Source organism: Molothrus ater, chromosome 29 (genome assembly GCF_012460135.2).
Source record: "Molothrus ater isolate BHLD 08-10-18 breed brown headed cowbird chromosome 29, BPBGC_Mater_1.1, whole genome shotgun sequence".
Classification (NCBI taxonomy): Eukaryota; Metazoa; Chordata; class Aves; order Passeriformes; family Icteridae; genus Molothrus; species Molothrus ater.
The window spans coordinates 1,738,072-1,753,183 of NC_050506.2; the positions used below are offsets into that span (position 1 = coordinate 1,738,072).

The following is a 15,112-nucleotide window of genomic DNA, read 5'->3' on the forward strand; positions in this document are numbered from 1 at the left end:
TGTGGGGCTGGCGTGGATCTAGCACAGAGTTCAGCCAAGGCTTCTGCTTGGGGGCAGCTTCCCGGCGGCTGCAGGCACTCGGACTCTCTGCAGGGCCCCTGTGAGGCCCAGCTGGCTGCATCCACCCCACTGCCACTCGGGACGGGGCGGCTGTGGCTCTTCTCACCTGCCTCCAGCATGGATCTCCTGCAAAAGAGCAAATACAGCCACCTGAGGAATGAATCTGTCTCCTCTCCGGAGGAGGCCATGGCAGGCCTGGGAGTCCTGCCCTCCCCAGTGGAGTCCCTTGCCAGCACGCAGTCTCTGCCTGGTTCCCTGTCCTCCTCCTCCCTCAGCCACGCTGCGCCTCTCGTGGAGCTCTCACCTGAGTTGGAGGAGAGCCCTACCACCCTCTGCTCCTTCTTCCCCAAAATGGCCAACCTGAAGCTCTCCAATCCCGCCAACTTGCTCAGCTTGCGGGGCTCTGCAGCCAGCAGCAGCCCAGGGGAGCCTGGTCCCCCTGGGATGCCAGCACTAGTGCCAGGGGTGGTGCCAGCCCTGGCTCAGGGAGGCCTGTCACTGTCTGTTCCCAGGATATGAACAAGCTGAGCTGTGGGAAGAAGACGCGGGTGGAAGGCGGCCAGCTGGGGGGTGATGAGTGGACCCGCCACGGCAGCTTTGTCAATAAACCCACCCGTGGCTGGCTGCATCCAGATGACAAGGTCATGGGCTCTGGGGTCTCCTACCATGTCCGGGTGAGTGCTGGGGACACTGGGAAGGGTCACTGTGGGGATTTGGGGACTTCCTGGTGGGAGGATGCACCAAGATCTTTGGGAGGGGCGGGGGACAGGGTGGGGCAGTGGGATTCCTGGGGAAGTTACTGCTGTGAGCTGGGGTGCTTGGGGGGACAAACTCCATGGCTGGCCAAGCTCACCTTGCTCTCTTGCACAGTACATGGGCTGTGTGGAAGTGCTCCAGTCCATGAGGGCTCTGGATTTCAACACCAGGACACAGGTGACCAGGTGAGCTCTGCCTCTCCCCCAGGGCTGCTCTTTTTGGGGAGGGGTGAGGAAGTTGCCTGGGCCTTTCAGTGGGGGCCAGGGGCTGCTGCAGCCCATCAAACACTAATTCCAGTGCACTTTGCCCACCCAAAGAGCCCCACTTTGCCTGAGAGCTTCCATTTTGTCACCCTGTCTCTCCTGTGCTGACCCCTGTGTCCCCACTGTCCCGAGTGCTGTGTTTGGGGAGGGTCTTGGGGCAAGGCAGGCACTGTGGGGGCGCTCACATTTCACTGCACTCCCTGCAGGGAGGCCATTGGGCTGGTATGTGAGGCTGTGCCTGGTGCCAAGGGAGCCGTGAGGAGGAGGAAGGTGAGGCCTGGCTGGGAAGCTGCTGGGGGAGCGTTTGTGGCTGGTTTGGGCACAGGGCCAAGGACCAGATCCCAGCCCAGCTGGCAGTGCTGTGCTGCTCAGCCCAGGGCTCTGATCTCCCAGCTGAGGCTTGGACCAGGGCCACTGGTGAGGACAAGGTGCCCATCTCTGCTGTGGAAGCAGTGGGATGTGCTCTGTCCTCCTGCTGCTGGGCTCTCTGCTCTGGGGAGCCCTTTCTCTACGCCACCATTTGCCCCTAGCCCTGCAGCCGCTCCCTGAACTCCATCCTGGGCAAGAGCAACCTGAAGTTTGCAGGCATGCCCATCACCCTGACCATCTCCACCAGCAGCCTCAACCTCATGGCCTCAGACTGCAAGCAGGTGAGAATGGGGAGGGGTTGGCTTGGCTTTGGACAGGCAGGAATCCTCATGGAGCTCAGATCTTGCTGGGGCAGGGGATGCCCCCAGCCTCCCCAGGAAATGTCTGGGTGGGCTGTGAGATGGGTGCTCACCTCCCCACAGTGCCTGGGGCTGAAGAGGTGGGAGGAATATCCCATGTGCTTTGTGGGATCTCTCCTGGAGACTGTGAGACCCAAATCCCCTCGATCTCCTGGTTTTGACCCCAGTCCTGGTGATGTCCCAGTCCTTTTCCTGGTGGTCTGTGGCTCATAACCAGGGCTCTGGAGGATTTTGAGCCCCCATGGCAGGTCAGCCCTGGGGAGGAGCAGGATGTGCCACCCCTGGGTGGGTGACAAGGAACTCCTGGCTGTGTCCAACAAACTCTCCACCTTGCAGATCATCGCCAACCACCACATGCAGTCGATTTCCTTCGCATCAGGGGGAGACCCGGTGAGTACCTGGCAGGGTCCCCATCCGTGCCCTCTGCCCAGTGCTCCCCAGCAGCCCCAGCCTCACTGCTGCTGTCTCACCCACAGGACACAGCTGAATACGTTGCCTACGTTGCCAAAGACCCCGTCAATCAGAGAGGTGAGGGTGCTGCAAGGGTCCTCGATGCCAAAGCCCCACTTTGGAGGTGTCGAGGATCGGCTCAACATAGTGGGGGAGCTGGGTGACCCCTAAGAAAGCTCTGGGGTGTACAGGGCAGGCTCAGGGGTGGAGAACCTTGGTGCTGGAGTTGCACAGTCCCACTCGTCCGTTTTCTACCCAGCCTGTCATATCCTGGAGTGTCCTGAAGGCTTGGCCCAGGATGTGATCAGCACCATCGGGCAGGCCTTCGAGCTGCGCTTCAAGCAGTACCTGAAGAACCCTCCAAAGCTGGTGACACCCCACGACAGGTCAGAGCAGGGTGCTGTGACAAGGACAAAGGTGGCTTTGGAGAGGGGGGGATGCAGCCCTGGCTGCTGTCATGGGCTTATCTGTGCTGTGCTCCCTCAGGATGGCAGGGTTTGATGGCTCTGCCTGGGATGAAGAAGAGGAGGAACCAGCTCCAGATCACCAGTACTACAACGACTTCCCTGGCAAGGAGCCTCCCATTGGGGGGGTCGTGGACATGCGGCTGCAGGATGGGGCCGCTCAGACCCCAAATCACTTGGGTGCCACGCTGGTGAGGCTCTGGGCACATCCTCTCGGGGAGGCACCATCTTGGAAGGGAGATGTAGGGACCCTAAATGGGCCGTGGGTTCTGCTGAAGGTTATTTGTGCCTCCTCAGTGTCTCTGGGGCGTGGGGAGCAGGAAGGGGGATGAGCAGGAAAAGGGGATGGGGACTCATCACTGCCTCTCCCTGCAGCCTGTTGGCCAATCCGGTGGGGAGTTTGACCCGCAGAAGCAGCACGCTCCTGCCCAAGGTAATGTGGTGGGTGTCTCCATCCTCTCCCATGGACCCCCAGTGCTCTGATGGGGGGGAGGCCAAGGTGGGCTGAAGCCCACCCTGCTGACCACAGTGCTCCTGCTAGCAGGGAGAGAGAAGTTCCCCGCTCCAGCAGGCACGGCTGGGCGCACAGACCTCTTTGATGACCCGTCCTACGTCAACGTGCAGAACATAGACAAGACAAGACAAGCTCCAGCTGCCAGCAGCCCTGCCACAGCCAACGGCAGCACACAGAGGGACCTCTTTGACATGAGTGAGTGAACGGTGTGCCTGCAGCCAGGGCTGGGCAGAGGTGGCTCTGGGCTTGGTTATGGTCCCCCTGCTCCTGGGTTAGGAGTCTCCTTCAGCCAGGTCTCGTAAGCTCTTGGAGATTTATATCACACCCAAGATAGCTCAGCTACCTCAGAAAGCATAAAATCAGCAGGATGGCTTCTGTGGCAGTACTGGAAACAGAGAAGTTTCAATAAAAGGCAAAATAACAAATTCTTTACAGAGAAAAAACAATCCAAGTACAAGAAGCCCTCCTGCCTCTAGTAAAACACCTCACAAAAGCAATTAATTTCTTTGTTCTCTTCTTTTTCTAAAGAGAAAGTAAAATTTTATACAGAGAAAGTAAATTGCCCAAGCAAGACTTTTAGGCTCCAATTAGCTATCCTTAAGTTTGAAGTTAAATCCTCCAAGTCCTATGAGATGCCTTTTCACTTAATCCAAAATAGAAACTCCTAAGCTTATTTCCTTTTTAAAGGGACAAAGGATAATTTTGTCACTCCCTCCACAAGAGGCACATTCCTACATATCTCCTCTGTCCTTGCAGAGCCCTTTGAAGATGCCCTGCGTGTGCCCCCCTCTGTGCCTGTGGGGCTGCCCCCTGCCCAGGTTGTGGCCTCCATGGAGGAGCAGCTGAGGAGGGAGCCCTGGTACCATGGCAAAATGAGCCGCAAGGAGGCCGAGAAGCTGCTGAAGGTCAACGGGGACTTCCTGGTGAGGGAGAGCACCACCACCCCGGGCCAGTATGTGCTGACTGGCTTGCAGGGTGGGCAGCCCAAGCATCTGCTGCTCGTGGATCCCGAGGGAGTGGTGAGTCCACGTAGGGGATGGAGCTTGGGGGGCAGCACGGGCAAACTCCTCAGACTCAGTGAAGCACTCACACCAGATGCCTTTGCACCCTCTCAGCAGCTGAAGGGCTGATCCCTGAGGGCTGGGGCTATCAGCCCAGAATCAGTTAGTGCCATTTGTCAGTGGTTCTCCAAGTACAGCAGAAGTTGGAGCTCTCTGGCTCTGGCAGGTGCTGAGCAGGGCCAGCTCTGCACCAGGGGGCTCAAAGGGGCAGCACAGGGCGGTCCTGTCCTAGGGGTTACAAGAGCCACCAGAGCATTGGGGTGAGCACTGTGAGACCCAAATATATGGAGCATACTGCTTCATATCATAGGGTGTTAATTCACTAGCAGTTATAAATCAAAGGAGAGCTTTGAGGTCCTAGCATAGGAAGGACATGAATCTGTTGGAGCCAGTCTAGAGGAGGCCACCAGGCAGATCAGAGGGACGGAACACTTCTTGTATGAAGAATGGCTGGGAGAATTTGGATTGTTCAGCCTGGAGAAGAGAAGGCTTTGGGGTGACCTGATTGTGGCCTTCCAGTACCTGAAGGGAGCCGAAAAGAAAGATGGAGAGACACTATTATTTACAAGGGCTGGGGTGACAAGGCAAGGGGGAACGGCTTCAAACTGATAAACAGTAGGTTTAGATCAGATATTAGGAGCAACACTGCTGGGCTGGCTTTGGGCAGAGCATGAGTTGGAGACTGCAGCACCAGCTCTGTGCCCAGCCCGTGCCATGGAGGGTGGCAGCTGTGGCCTCACGTGGGCACTGACAGCGTCCTGAGTGCCCATTTTCTGTCCCCCCAGGTGAGGACAAAAGATCATCGCTTCGAGAGCGTCAGCCACCTCATCAGCTACCACATGGACAATCACCTGCCCATCATCTCAGCCGGCAGTGAGATGTGCCTGCAGCAGCCCGTGGAGAGGAGACTGTGAGCGCCCGGGGACCCCAGCGCACGGCACCCCCATTGCGCAGCCCTCCGGCCGTGTTCCGTGCCCCAGGGAGCCCTCAGACTCTGCAGGTGCTCCACCCAGGACTGAGCATGGACTTGCCTGAGGACAGGGCCTCTCTCCTTTCACCACGTGGAGCTGGTGGCCATGGGGGGCTCAGGCTGTGAGTGCCTGCAGGGTAGGGAACTGTTCTTGCAAAGCCTCTCCAGCTCCAGCCTTTGCAGAGCAGCTCAGCTCCTACCAAAATCCAGCCCTGCTGCTGTGCCACAGCCGTTCTTGTGCTCACCAGCACGGGCTCAGGACTGGCAGGGCTGAGCCCCCCTGAGCCAGAGGCAGCCTGTCCTTATCTCTGGCCCCTGGGCCTAAGGAGGGTGCCCGTGGGGGGGCTCTGCTCCCCCAAGCACGAGGCCCTCGACTGTACCGGATCACTTTACGTGTTAACTCTGTGCCTTGACCCCGCAGGTCCCACACTCTTATGCAAGGGCAGGGGCTGGTTACAGAGCCTCCCCCGTGCTCCCAGCACCCTGTACCCCCTCCGTGACATGCTTGTGCTCCAGGACACGTTGCCACCATGTCCCCTTCCCTCCCTGCCCATCCCGGCTGGGCAAGGGCAGCTCCGGGCAGCCCCGGGGGGTTGGCGGGAGGACCCCCCTGCATGCACAGTGTAACTCCCCCAAGCCAAAGCGCAGCCTCGCAGCCCCTGCCCCGCTATACCAAAGGAACTGGCGGTTGTATTAAAGTTGGTATTTCTCTAGGTCCTGGCTGGTGTGAGCTGGGAGGGGTCGCTGTGGGCGGGTGGTTCTTCCCTGTGCTTCCTTCTCTTCCCCCGCCGGGACCTCGTACGTGGTTTGTCCCGTCTGCTTCCCCCCCCCCCCCCCCCCCCCCTATCGTGCCGCATTTGGTTTGGTCCGACTGGCGGGTGGGGCGGGAGCCTGCGGTGATTGACACGTCTGGCGCGCCTCGCCCCGCCCCTCCCGCGCGCTGTGATTGGCCCCGCGCGGGTTCCGGTTCCGCTCGGGCCATGGCGGCGACGCGCGCGCTGTGAGGGCTATGGCGGCCCCTCACGCAGAGAAGCTGGAGGGAGCGGTCCCGGCCCCGCCGGCCCCGCCGGGGCCCCCGCACCCCGCGGGCAGCGCTGCCGCCGGCGGGCCCGGCCGGAAGCAGGGCAAGGCAGGTGAGCGCAGGGGGACCGGGGTCGGGGTTGGGGTGGGTGGAGGTCTCCGCGGCTCCGCTGACGCGGCCTCGCTTATCCCCGCAGGGCTGCAGATGAAGAGCCCCGAGAAGAAGCGGCGCAAATCGAACACGCAGGTAGGGCCGGGCTCGGGGCGGCGCGGGGGCCGGGGACGAGCCGCAGCAACCCTGACCGCCACCTTCTCCCTGCAGGGCCCTGCCTACTCGCACCTCTCGGAGTTCGCCCCGCCGCCCACCCCCATGGTGGATCACCTGGTGGCTTCCAACCCCTTCGAGGATGATTTCGGGGCCCCCAAGGTGGGCGCGGCGCCCGCCCCCTTCCTGGGCAGCCCGGTCCCGTTCGGCGGTTTCCGCATGCAGGGGGGGATGTCGCCGCAGGTGCCCCCTGGTTACGGCGGGGGTCCCCAGCCCCTGCGGAGGCAGCCGCCGCCGTTCGCCCCCGGGCAGATGGGCCCGGCCTTTAGCATGCCCCCCCAGAATCCAAACTACGTGCAGCCGGGGGGCTTGAGCTTCGCCGGGCAGCCCTTCAGCCAGCCCCTCGGACAGAACTTCAGCCCCCCTATGGGGCAGCTCATGCAGGGGCCCGTTGGGGGCTTCGGGCCCATGATGTCCCCCACTATGGGGCAGCCCCCGCGGGGGGAAATGGGACCGGGGCCAGCCCTCAACCCCCCCGGGGGGCCAGCGGTGCCTCAGCGCTTCAGCCAGCCCAGCAACCTCTTTGGACAGTCGCCCATGCAGCGCCCCGGGCAGAACATGCCCCCGCTGCCCCCTACAGCCAGTCCCTTCCCTGGGGCGGATCCCGGCTTCCCCGCTAGCAGCGAGGAGGGGGGCAAGAATCCTCCCCCCAGCACCTTCGCCCAGGAGCAGCACTCGGGCTCGCCCGCCACCGTCAACGGGGCCCAGCCCGGCTTCGCCCCCAACAGCGGCGGCCGCGGCGCCGGCACCCCCGAGAGCAACAGCCTCCCCCTGCCGGCCCCCGGCAAGGCCGGCAGCGCCTCGGGCCACCAGCCGCCCCCGGGGCTCGTCTACCCCTGCGGGGCCTGCCGAAACGAGGTGAACGACGACCAGGACGCCATCCTGTGCGAGGCCTCCTGCCAGAAGTGGTTCCACCGGGAGTGCACGGGCATGACCGAGAATGCCTACGGGCTGCTCACCACCGAGGCCTCCGCCGTCTGGGCCTGCGACTTCTGCCTCAAGACGAAGGAGATCCAGTCGGTCTACATCCGGGAGGGCATGGGACAGCTGGTGACCGCCAACGACGGCTGAGCCACCCTTCAGCCGCCATGTACAGCTTTCCCCACACTGATTTAGGACCAAATACCCGTTTTTTGTAGCTGTCACCCCCCCCTGCCAGCCAGAGAGCCACTGCTATGCACTGGCTGTGGCTGCTCACCGGGCACTGCCTGGCACCGGGACCTTCCGGGGGACCGGGGACGGTGCTGGCCGTGCCGGTGTCAGCCCTTTGGTCCCGGTGTATCAGCTCACTGAGGGCTAGGGTTTCCTGGTGCTTTACAGTGCTGCCCCCATTTGGGTCATTACCCTTGCAGGGGGCACCTCCCGGGCTGTGCAGCCCTCCTGGTGTGTCCCGTTTCACATTCACGGGGCAGAGTCCCGGTACCCCCTGCTCCGGTGGTCGGGATGCTCCCAGTACCCGCTCCCCCACCCCAGGTCCGTCCGTTTTAGCCAACCGTTAATGGAAATTTTTGTACCGTCGTTATAAAACTCTGAAACGCGCGTGTCGGTGTCTGTCCGGGGCTGTCGGTGTCTGTCCGGTACCGGGTTTGGGGGGGTTGGGGAGGGGGGGGGCGGTGTTCGGTACCGGCCGCTGTCCCCGCCCCTTTCCTCGCGACGCTGCGCCGCGGGCTGTGATTGGCTGCCGCTGTCACGTGCGCGGGGGCGGTGGCGGCGGCCCCGGGGAAAGTTCCCGGCGGGACGCGGCGGGCGCAGGTACCGGGAGCGGCGGGGGCGCTGCCCCTGCCGGGCCCAACCGAGCCAGGACGGGGCTGAGGGCGCGGGCACAGCTCGGAGAGGCCGTGGGAAGCGGAGAGGAGGGGGTTGTCAGCCACCGGGCCGGTTCTGAGTCCCGGACGGGGAACCGGGAGGGGAAGAGAGGGGCCGGGGCCGCTCGAGACCCCCGTCCGGTGTTGCCGCTTTGCTGTGGGGCGGTGGGATCCCGACCGGGGCCCTTGGTTCCCCCACGCCGGGCCCTGCGGCTCCCGTCCACCTGCTGGGTCGCATCACCGGCTAAAAATACCCCGCGGCGGCAGCTGGTGGCAGGGGGGAGCAGCCCAGAGCCGGTGCACCGGGACGGCTCCCTGAAAGCCTCCCAGCTACAGGCTGGAGGGACGGGCTGGCACCGGGACCAAGGCTCTCCCGGTCACATCCAGCCGGTCCTGGGAGCTGGGTCGTGTCCCGCTGTCCGTGTGTCCGCCCGTCTGTCCCCTTGCAGGTAGCGCTGGACTGTCCCTATGGCGGAGAAATTGGATTCCCGGGATTCAGAGAGCAACTGGGTGCTGGCGGGCGGTGAGGTGAGGGCTTGCAACCCCTAGAGCAGACCCTCACTGCTTGAGATGTCCAGGGCAACATCCCAGACCTGGGACCCCATGCCTTGGGGGCAGCCCCCCAGAGCTGGAGACCCCCGGGCACACCCCACAGTGCCCACCTGGGGCTGCAGGCAGAGTGGGCACATGGAAGCTGGGGCTAAAAGTGTCTCCCTATGTACCCCCTCCCCTAGGGTCTGCCCATTGACACGGTGGGTCCAGAGCAGGACTCAGCCTCCCACTGGTCTGATGATGAGGAACCGGAGGAGGAGGAGGAGGAGGATGAAGGCACCCAGGACACAGTCACAGGCAGGCAGCCAGCAGGGGTATGGGGCAAGCCTGGTGTCACCTTCCTGTGCCACTGTCTCATGACCTTGCTCTGCCTCTCCCCAGCTGTGACCGCCAATGGTGCCACCACCTTCCCCAGCCAGACCTTGTGCCCTGAGGGCAGCGAGCAGGGGGTGAGTCAGACCTGGGGGCTGGGGGTGAGCTGGAACTACTGGGCTGCTCCCCACACAGAGATACCCCATGTGCCAGAGCCTGTGTCTGCAGGACCCAGAGCAATGTGAGGACTCCAAGGCACGGGCAGAGCCTGCCCTGGATGGCTCTGCAGAGCCCGGCGTATTGGAGGGCGATGAGCAGGAGGAGCTGGATGCTGAGGCTGAGCCACAACCCCGCCCTGACACCCCCCCAGCAGGTCAGGCCTCACAGGGGACTGGCCTGGGGGAATCTCTGCTGGCAGTATTTAGGTGTAGACCCTCCCTGGAGGTTCCCCCCATCTCCCCCTAGGGCCAACAACGGAGGACGTGTCCTGCACCAGCAGTGACGATAACATGGAGGGGCTGCGGTGGAGGCCGGGCCACAAGCCCCGTCCTGAGCCCACCACTGTCACACCTGCCCCACAACGGGGGACACCAGACACTGGTGACGATGGGCTCAGTATGAGCACGTACCTGCTGGGGGCCTTGGCCGTGGTTGTTGTGGGGCTGCTGATCATCACTGGTAAGTGGGGTGCCAGTGGCCAAGGCCCCAGGGACAGGGGAGGGTCCAGACATCCCCCTCATTGTCCCCTCCTCTCCCCAGGTGGTATCTACGACGTGGCAGATGGTGAGTAGAGGTGACTTGCCCACCTGGGCAGGGGGACATCTCACAGCAGCCTGGACATTCAGACCCGTGTCCTTCTCTGCAGGCCCTGTGGAGAGTGTGGGGAGCTGGGACTTGGCTGCTGGGGAGCAGGAGTCACTTCTGTCCATAGACAGCAATGTAAGGAGGGGTCCCAAGCAGGTCTGAGTGAGGGCAGAGGGTGTCCTCAATGCCCCCAGGGCTCCCAACCTTCCTGTCCTCCAGGACTCGCAGCAGCAGCCCCCTCTGCCAGATGATGGGGGCCCGCAGAGCATGCAGTCCATGAGCCAGCTCCTGGACAAGCTGGCCAAAGAGAACCAGGAGATCCGGCTCATGCAGGCAGAGCTACAGGTTGGTGGTGCCCAGTACACCTCTGCATCCCGGTGCTTCTATCCCGCTGCCACCTCTTTCACAGCCTCCCACCCCTGCCCCAGGCCCACAAGGAAGATCTGCAGGCGCTGCTGCACAAGAGCGAGGGCGAGGCGGCGGCGGCCGGGGCGCAGCAGCAGAGCCTGGCCGCGGAGAACGCGCGGCTGCGCGCGGCGCTGGAGCGCGAGGTGACGGCGCTGCGCCGGGCCCAGGCTGAGCTGCGGCGCCTGCAGGCCACGGGGCACCCTGGCAGCCCCGGGGAGCCACGGGCAGAGCAGCCACGTGCCACGGGTGTGCCAGGGCATGGCAGAGCCACGGCACGGCGGCACAGCAGCCTGGACTCGCTGCGGCAGGAGCTGGCGGACACCCTGGACCGTGTGCGGGGCTCTGGGGATCTCAAGGGGCTCGTGGAGGAACTGAGCACCCTGGAGCAGCACCTGGCCCAGGTGATGGAGGCAGACAGGTCCTTCTCCACACCCTGGAAGAAGCCATCCAAGGTGGAGAAGGAGAGCAAGTGGCACAAGCAGCACAGCGCCAGGGGATCCCCCCATGAGCAGGAGAGGAGAGAGCAGGGCAAACCCCACAAAAAGGAGCCCCGAGCCCCCCGTGAGCACAAGCCAGGCAAAGCCTGGGGGAAGCCATCTCACAGCCACCCCCGGCACGATTCCCATGAGCTGCCCTGGCTCACGCGGTACCGGGCACCGCAGGGCTGTTCTGGGGTGACCGACTGTGCCCACAAGGAGGGCCGGGAAGTGCTTGGGGTTGCCCTGGAGCCGGTGCAGAAGGCGCAGTTCCTGCAACTGCTGCAGAGCTTCATGGGGCAGCTGGGCTTGGGGAGACAATTTGGGAGGCTGGCACCCCAGCTCGATGGGGCCTTCAGGGCTGATGGTGTCTTTGCCCACGACCGCCTGCGGTTCGTGGATTTTGTGGATGATGTGGAGGATCTGCTTGAGGATGTGGCGTGGCAGGAACAGGGTGACAAGAAGGCGGCTGATGGCTTCGAGGAGTACATGCTGCGGCACTGTAGTGGGTGAGCTGGGGTGGGCAGTGCCAGGGGTCCCCAGGGATTCCCTCCTACTGCTGCCCATCACATTTTCCCTTCTCTTGCAGCACCTCCGGGAACGTGTGGAGCCAGAGAACCCCAAGGCAGCATGGCACACGTGGGTAGAGCCAGGGGGGCAGTAGTGTGCCAGCACCCCCATGCAAGGGCTCCCCACATGCTGTTTATGGGGGTCTAAGGGTGACCCACACCCTGTAGGGCCAAGTAGGGCCACATCCCTAACCAAATGCACTGTGTGACGCTGCACTGCCACCATCAATAAAGTCACTGCTGGGCAGAGCTGTGTAGATGTGGGGAAAATGGGGGTGGGGGAAAAGGAGGGTGCTGAGGGAAGAGGGCTGGAGAAATGGGGGTTCAGAGGAGGCAGGGCATGTCAGGGGAGAGCAGATGGGACTGAAGTGCTGTGGAAAAAGAAGGTGCTGTGAGAGGGAAGGAAGGAAGGAGTGCAGGGAGGAGGAAGGGCTTCTGGGGGAGAGGGGGTGCTGATGAAAAGGTGGGGTAGAGGGGAATATGGTGTGCTGGAGGGGAAGGGGGTTGCTGGGGGAGAATAAAGGGTATTGAGGGTGCTGGGGGAAAATTATTTAGAGGAGGAACAGTGAAGAGGAAAGGGGAGTGCTGGAGAAAGTGAGGAGCAGTTGAAAAAGTGGGGTGCAGAGGGGGCATAAGGATGTTGAGGAGGAAGGATGCTCGGAGAGAAAAGAGGCTACTGCGGGAAACGGATGCTGGCAGAAAGCGGGGTGCAGAAGAGGAGTAGGGATTGTGGGGGGAAGAGTGCTGGGGAAATGCAGATGCTGGGAGAAGCAGGGTGCTGAGGAAAGGGAGCATCAGAGGAGAATGGAGGGTGTGAGGATGAAGTGGGGGCACTGGGAGCAGGGGAGAGCAGGGGGCAGAGATGCAGAGGAGCGTGGGGATGTGGGATAGCGGGGACAGAGGGGCAGAGGGGTGCGGGTTACCGGGGGCAGAGGGGTGTCGGGGTGCGGGATACCGGGGGCAGAGGGGTTCCGGGGTGCGGGATACCGGGGGCAGAGGGGTGCCGTGGTGCGGGATACCGGGGGCAGAGGGGTTTCGGGGTGCGGGATACCGGGGGCAGGGAGGGCAGGGGTGCGGGATACCAGGGCCAGAGGGGTTCCGGGGTGCGGGATACCGGGGGCAGATACCGGGGCCGTGTCCCCGGGGCGGCCTCGCTGCTGTGCCGGCTCTGCCCGCCAGGGGGCGCCGTGAGACGCGCGGGCTGCCGGGGGCGGGGCCAGCGTGGGCGTGGTCGAGGGCGTGGTCAGGGGCGGGGCGGAGGCGCCGATGGCGGCGCCGCGCTCGGTGCTGCTGCTGAGCGGGAAGAGGAAATCGGGAAAGGATTTCGTGGCCGAGGAGCTGCGGAGCCGGTACCGGGACGGGCGGGACTGGGGCCGGGCGTGAGGGCGGGGAAGGCACGGCGGGCGGGGATGGTACCGGAGCACAGGGAGGCCGGGACTTGGCCGAGTAGAGGCGGTGCCAGTTCCCGTCCCGTTCGCCCCTCTCCCGCAGGCTGGGCCCTGATGTCTGCACCATTCTGCGCCTCTCCGGGCCCCTCAAGGAGCAATACGCCAAGGTACGGAGCCATGTCACAGCCTCCGAGCTGTACCGGGACACTGCCGTGCTGTGCCGTGCTGTGCCATCCCACGCTCGTACCGTGCCACACCGTGACACGCAGTGCCACACCATCCTGAGCTGTGCCAGGCACTGCCGTGCTGTGCCGGGACACTGCTGTGCCGTGCTGTGCTGTGCCATCCCATGCTCATATCGTGCCACACAGTGCCACACTGTCCCGAGCTGTGCCAGGACACTGCTGTGCTGTGCTGTGCCATCCCATGCTCATATCGTGCCACACAGTGCCACACTGTCCCGAGCTGTGCCAGGACACTGCTGTGCTGTGCTGTGCCATCCCATGCTCACACCGTGCCACACTGAGCTGTGCCGTGCCACACTGAGTTGTGCCAGGGCATGTGTTCGCCTGTTCTCTGCCTTCCCTGCTGCACTGTGCTGTGCCATCTGATGCTTTGCCATGCTGTGCCATGCTGCACCACACCAAGCCATGCCAGGACATGCTGTGCCACGTTGTGCCATCCCACGGCCGTGCTGTACCACACCGTGCCGAGCTGTTGTGTGCTGTGCTGAGCCATCCCGTCCCTGTGCTGTGGCATGTGACAGCAGCCGTGCCATGCCATGCTGTGTGCCCAGGCCATGCCCACTGACCCACCTTCCCCACAGGAGCACGGGCTGGACTTTGAGCGCCTCCTGGATGCCAGCGGCTACAAGGAGAGGTTCCGCCAGGACATGATCCGCTGGGGCGAGGAGAAACGCCGCACCGACCCCGGCTTCTTCTGCCGGGCCGCGGTGGAGGGGGCGCTGCAGCCGGTGTGGGTGAGCACCGGGAGGGCACCGGGCGCTGCAGCCGGTGTGGGTGAGCTCCGGGAGGGCACAGGGACCCTGCAGCTGGTGTGGGTGAGCTCTGGGACCTTGCAGCCGGTGTAGGTGAGCTCTGGGGCCAGTGTGGGTGAGCTCCGGGAGGGCACAGGGGTCCTGCCCTCCTGGGTGTGGGTGAGCTGTGGGTGAGCTCTGGGGGTGCTGCAGCCGGTGTGGGTGAGCTCTGGGAGGGTACGGGGCTCTGTGCCAGTGTGGGTGAGCTCTGGGACCCTGCAGCCGGTGTGGGTGAGCTCTGGGGGTGCTGCAGCTGCTGTGGGTGAGCTCTGGGAGGGTACGGGGCTCTGTGCCAGTGTGGGTGAGCTCTGGGACCCTGCAGCTGCTGTGGGTGAGCTCTGGGAGGTGCACAGGGGCCCCGGGGGCACAGGCCGGGTGCTGATGGAGCCCTGTGCAGGTGGTGAGCGACACACGGCGCCTCTCAGACGTGGAGTGGTTCCGGGACGCCTACGGGGATGTGGTGCAGACTGTGAGGGTGGTGGCTACTGAGGAGACGAGGAAGAGGAGGAACTGGGTCTTTGTCACTGGTGAGCGAGGGAGGGGCAGCTTGGCCTATGTGACACCAAACCTGTCTGCTGCCTCCACTGCCCTTCCTTGGCAGTGGGAGTAGGAGGCTGGGGATCAAGGCCCCCCACCTCTGGGGGGTGAGGCCGTGGTGGGGGCACAGGCAGACACATCCTGACCATCCCTGGGGCCTCCCTGGGCTCTGTGCTACCAGGGGTGGACGACGCTGAATCTGAGTGCGGCCTGGACCAGGGAGTGGCCTTTGACTGGGTGATCACCAATGACGGCGATGAGGTGGCTCTGGGCGAGCAGCTGGAGGAGCTGGTGCAGTCTCTCCACAGGAGCCTATAGCTCCATGTCTCTCCACTGGGGCTTGGGGACTGCCTCATCCCCCCAGCCCCTCAGCATCTCCACCTCCTGCTGCTGCTTCCTGTTCTGGAATAAAGCTCTGACTTCTGGGAAGTGCTGCCACGCTGGGCCTGTGTCTCATTTCTGGGGAAGGGACACACAGGTGATCCTGCCCCATGCCCACCACAGGTTTCCCAGCTTTCAGGAGGCAGAACTTCTGTCCTGCAGTTCTGTCTAAGCAGAGGGTCACCAGCTGGATGTCTCATTGTGTCTTTTAATAAGGTTTCTAGCAGCCAATT

At 63.5% G+C, this 15,112-nt stretch overlaps 4 protein-coding genes across 5 annotated transcripts; all 4 read left to right on the top strand.

Moving 5' to 3' along the window:
• The first annotated feature begins 72 nt into the window (after nt 1–72).
• SHC1 (SHC adaptor protein 1) lies at nt 73–5,979 on the top strand. Its single transcript, XM_036397832.2, is given in 13 exon segments — nt 73–499; nt 502–734; nt 931–1,001; nt 1,286–1,349; nt 1,610–1,729; nt 2,144–2,197; nt 2,284–2,335; nt 2,517–2,643; nt 2,744–2,912; nt 3,097–3,154; nt 3,263–3,430; nt 3,992–4,254; nt 5,082–5,979. Coding segments are annotated over 13 exon segments (1,830 nt in total). The 5' UTR covers nt 73–177; the 3' UTR covers nt 5,211–5,979.
• Nucleotides 5,980–6,208: 229 nt separating this feature from the next.
• PYGO2 (pygopus family PHD finger 2) lies at nt 6,209–8,150 on the top strand. Of its 2 annotated transcripts, XM_036397864.1 has the most exons (3): nt 6,212–6,399; nt 6,484–6,533; nt 6,609–8,150. In XM_036397864.1, exons 1-3 carry the CDS (start codon nt 6,276–6,278, stop codon nt 7,680–7,682), a joined length of 1,248 nt encoding a protein of 415 aa, XP_036253757.1. In that variant the 5' UTR covers nt 6,212–6,275; the 3' UTR covers nt 7,683–8,150. The 2 variants fall into 2 exon arrangements, with proteins under 2 accessions (XP_054373597.1, XP_036253757.1); XM_054517622.1 differs by having other exon boundaries at nt 6,209–6,533.
• Nucleotides 8,151–8,304: 154 nt separating this feature from the next.
• Nucleotides 8,305–11,784, top strand: PBXIP1 (PBX homeobox interacting protein 1). Its single transcript, XM_036397816.2, has 11 exons — nt 8,305–8,363; nt 8,866–8,944; nt 9,151–9,265; nt 9,350–9,417; nt 9,509–9,653; nt 9,746–9,958; nt 10,040–10,063; nt 10,146–10,219; nt 10,304–10,429; nt 10,513–11,477; nt 11,558–11,784. Exons 2-11 carry the CDS (start codon nt 8,885–8,887, stop codon nt 11,613–11,615), a joined length of 1,848 nt encoding a protein of 615 aa, XP_036253709.1. The 5' UTR covers nt 8,305–8,363; nt 8,866–8,884; the 3' UTR covers nt 11,616–11,784.
• Nucleotides 11,785–12,190: 406 nt separating this feature from the next.
• Nucleotides 12,191–14,927, top strand: PMVK (phosphomevalonate kinase). The gene is made up of 6 exons (XM_036397718.2): nt 12,191–12,257; nt 12,730–12,886; nt 13,029–13,092; nt 13,752–13,904; nt 14,359–14,488; nt 14,680–14,927. Exons 1-6 carry the CDS (start codon nt 12,191–12,193, stop codon nt 14,814–14,816), a joined length of 708 nt encoding a protein of 235 aa, XP_036253611.1. The 3' UTR covers nt 14,817–14,927.
• The last annotated feature ends 185 nt before the right edge of the window (nt 14,928–15,112 follow it).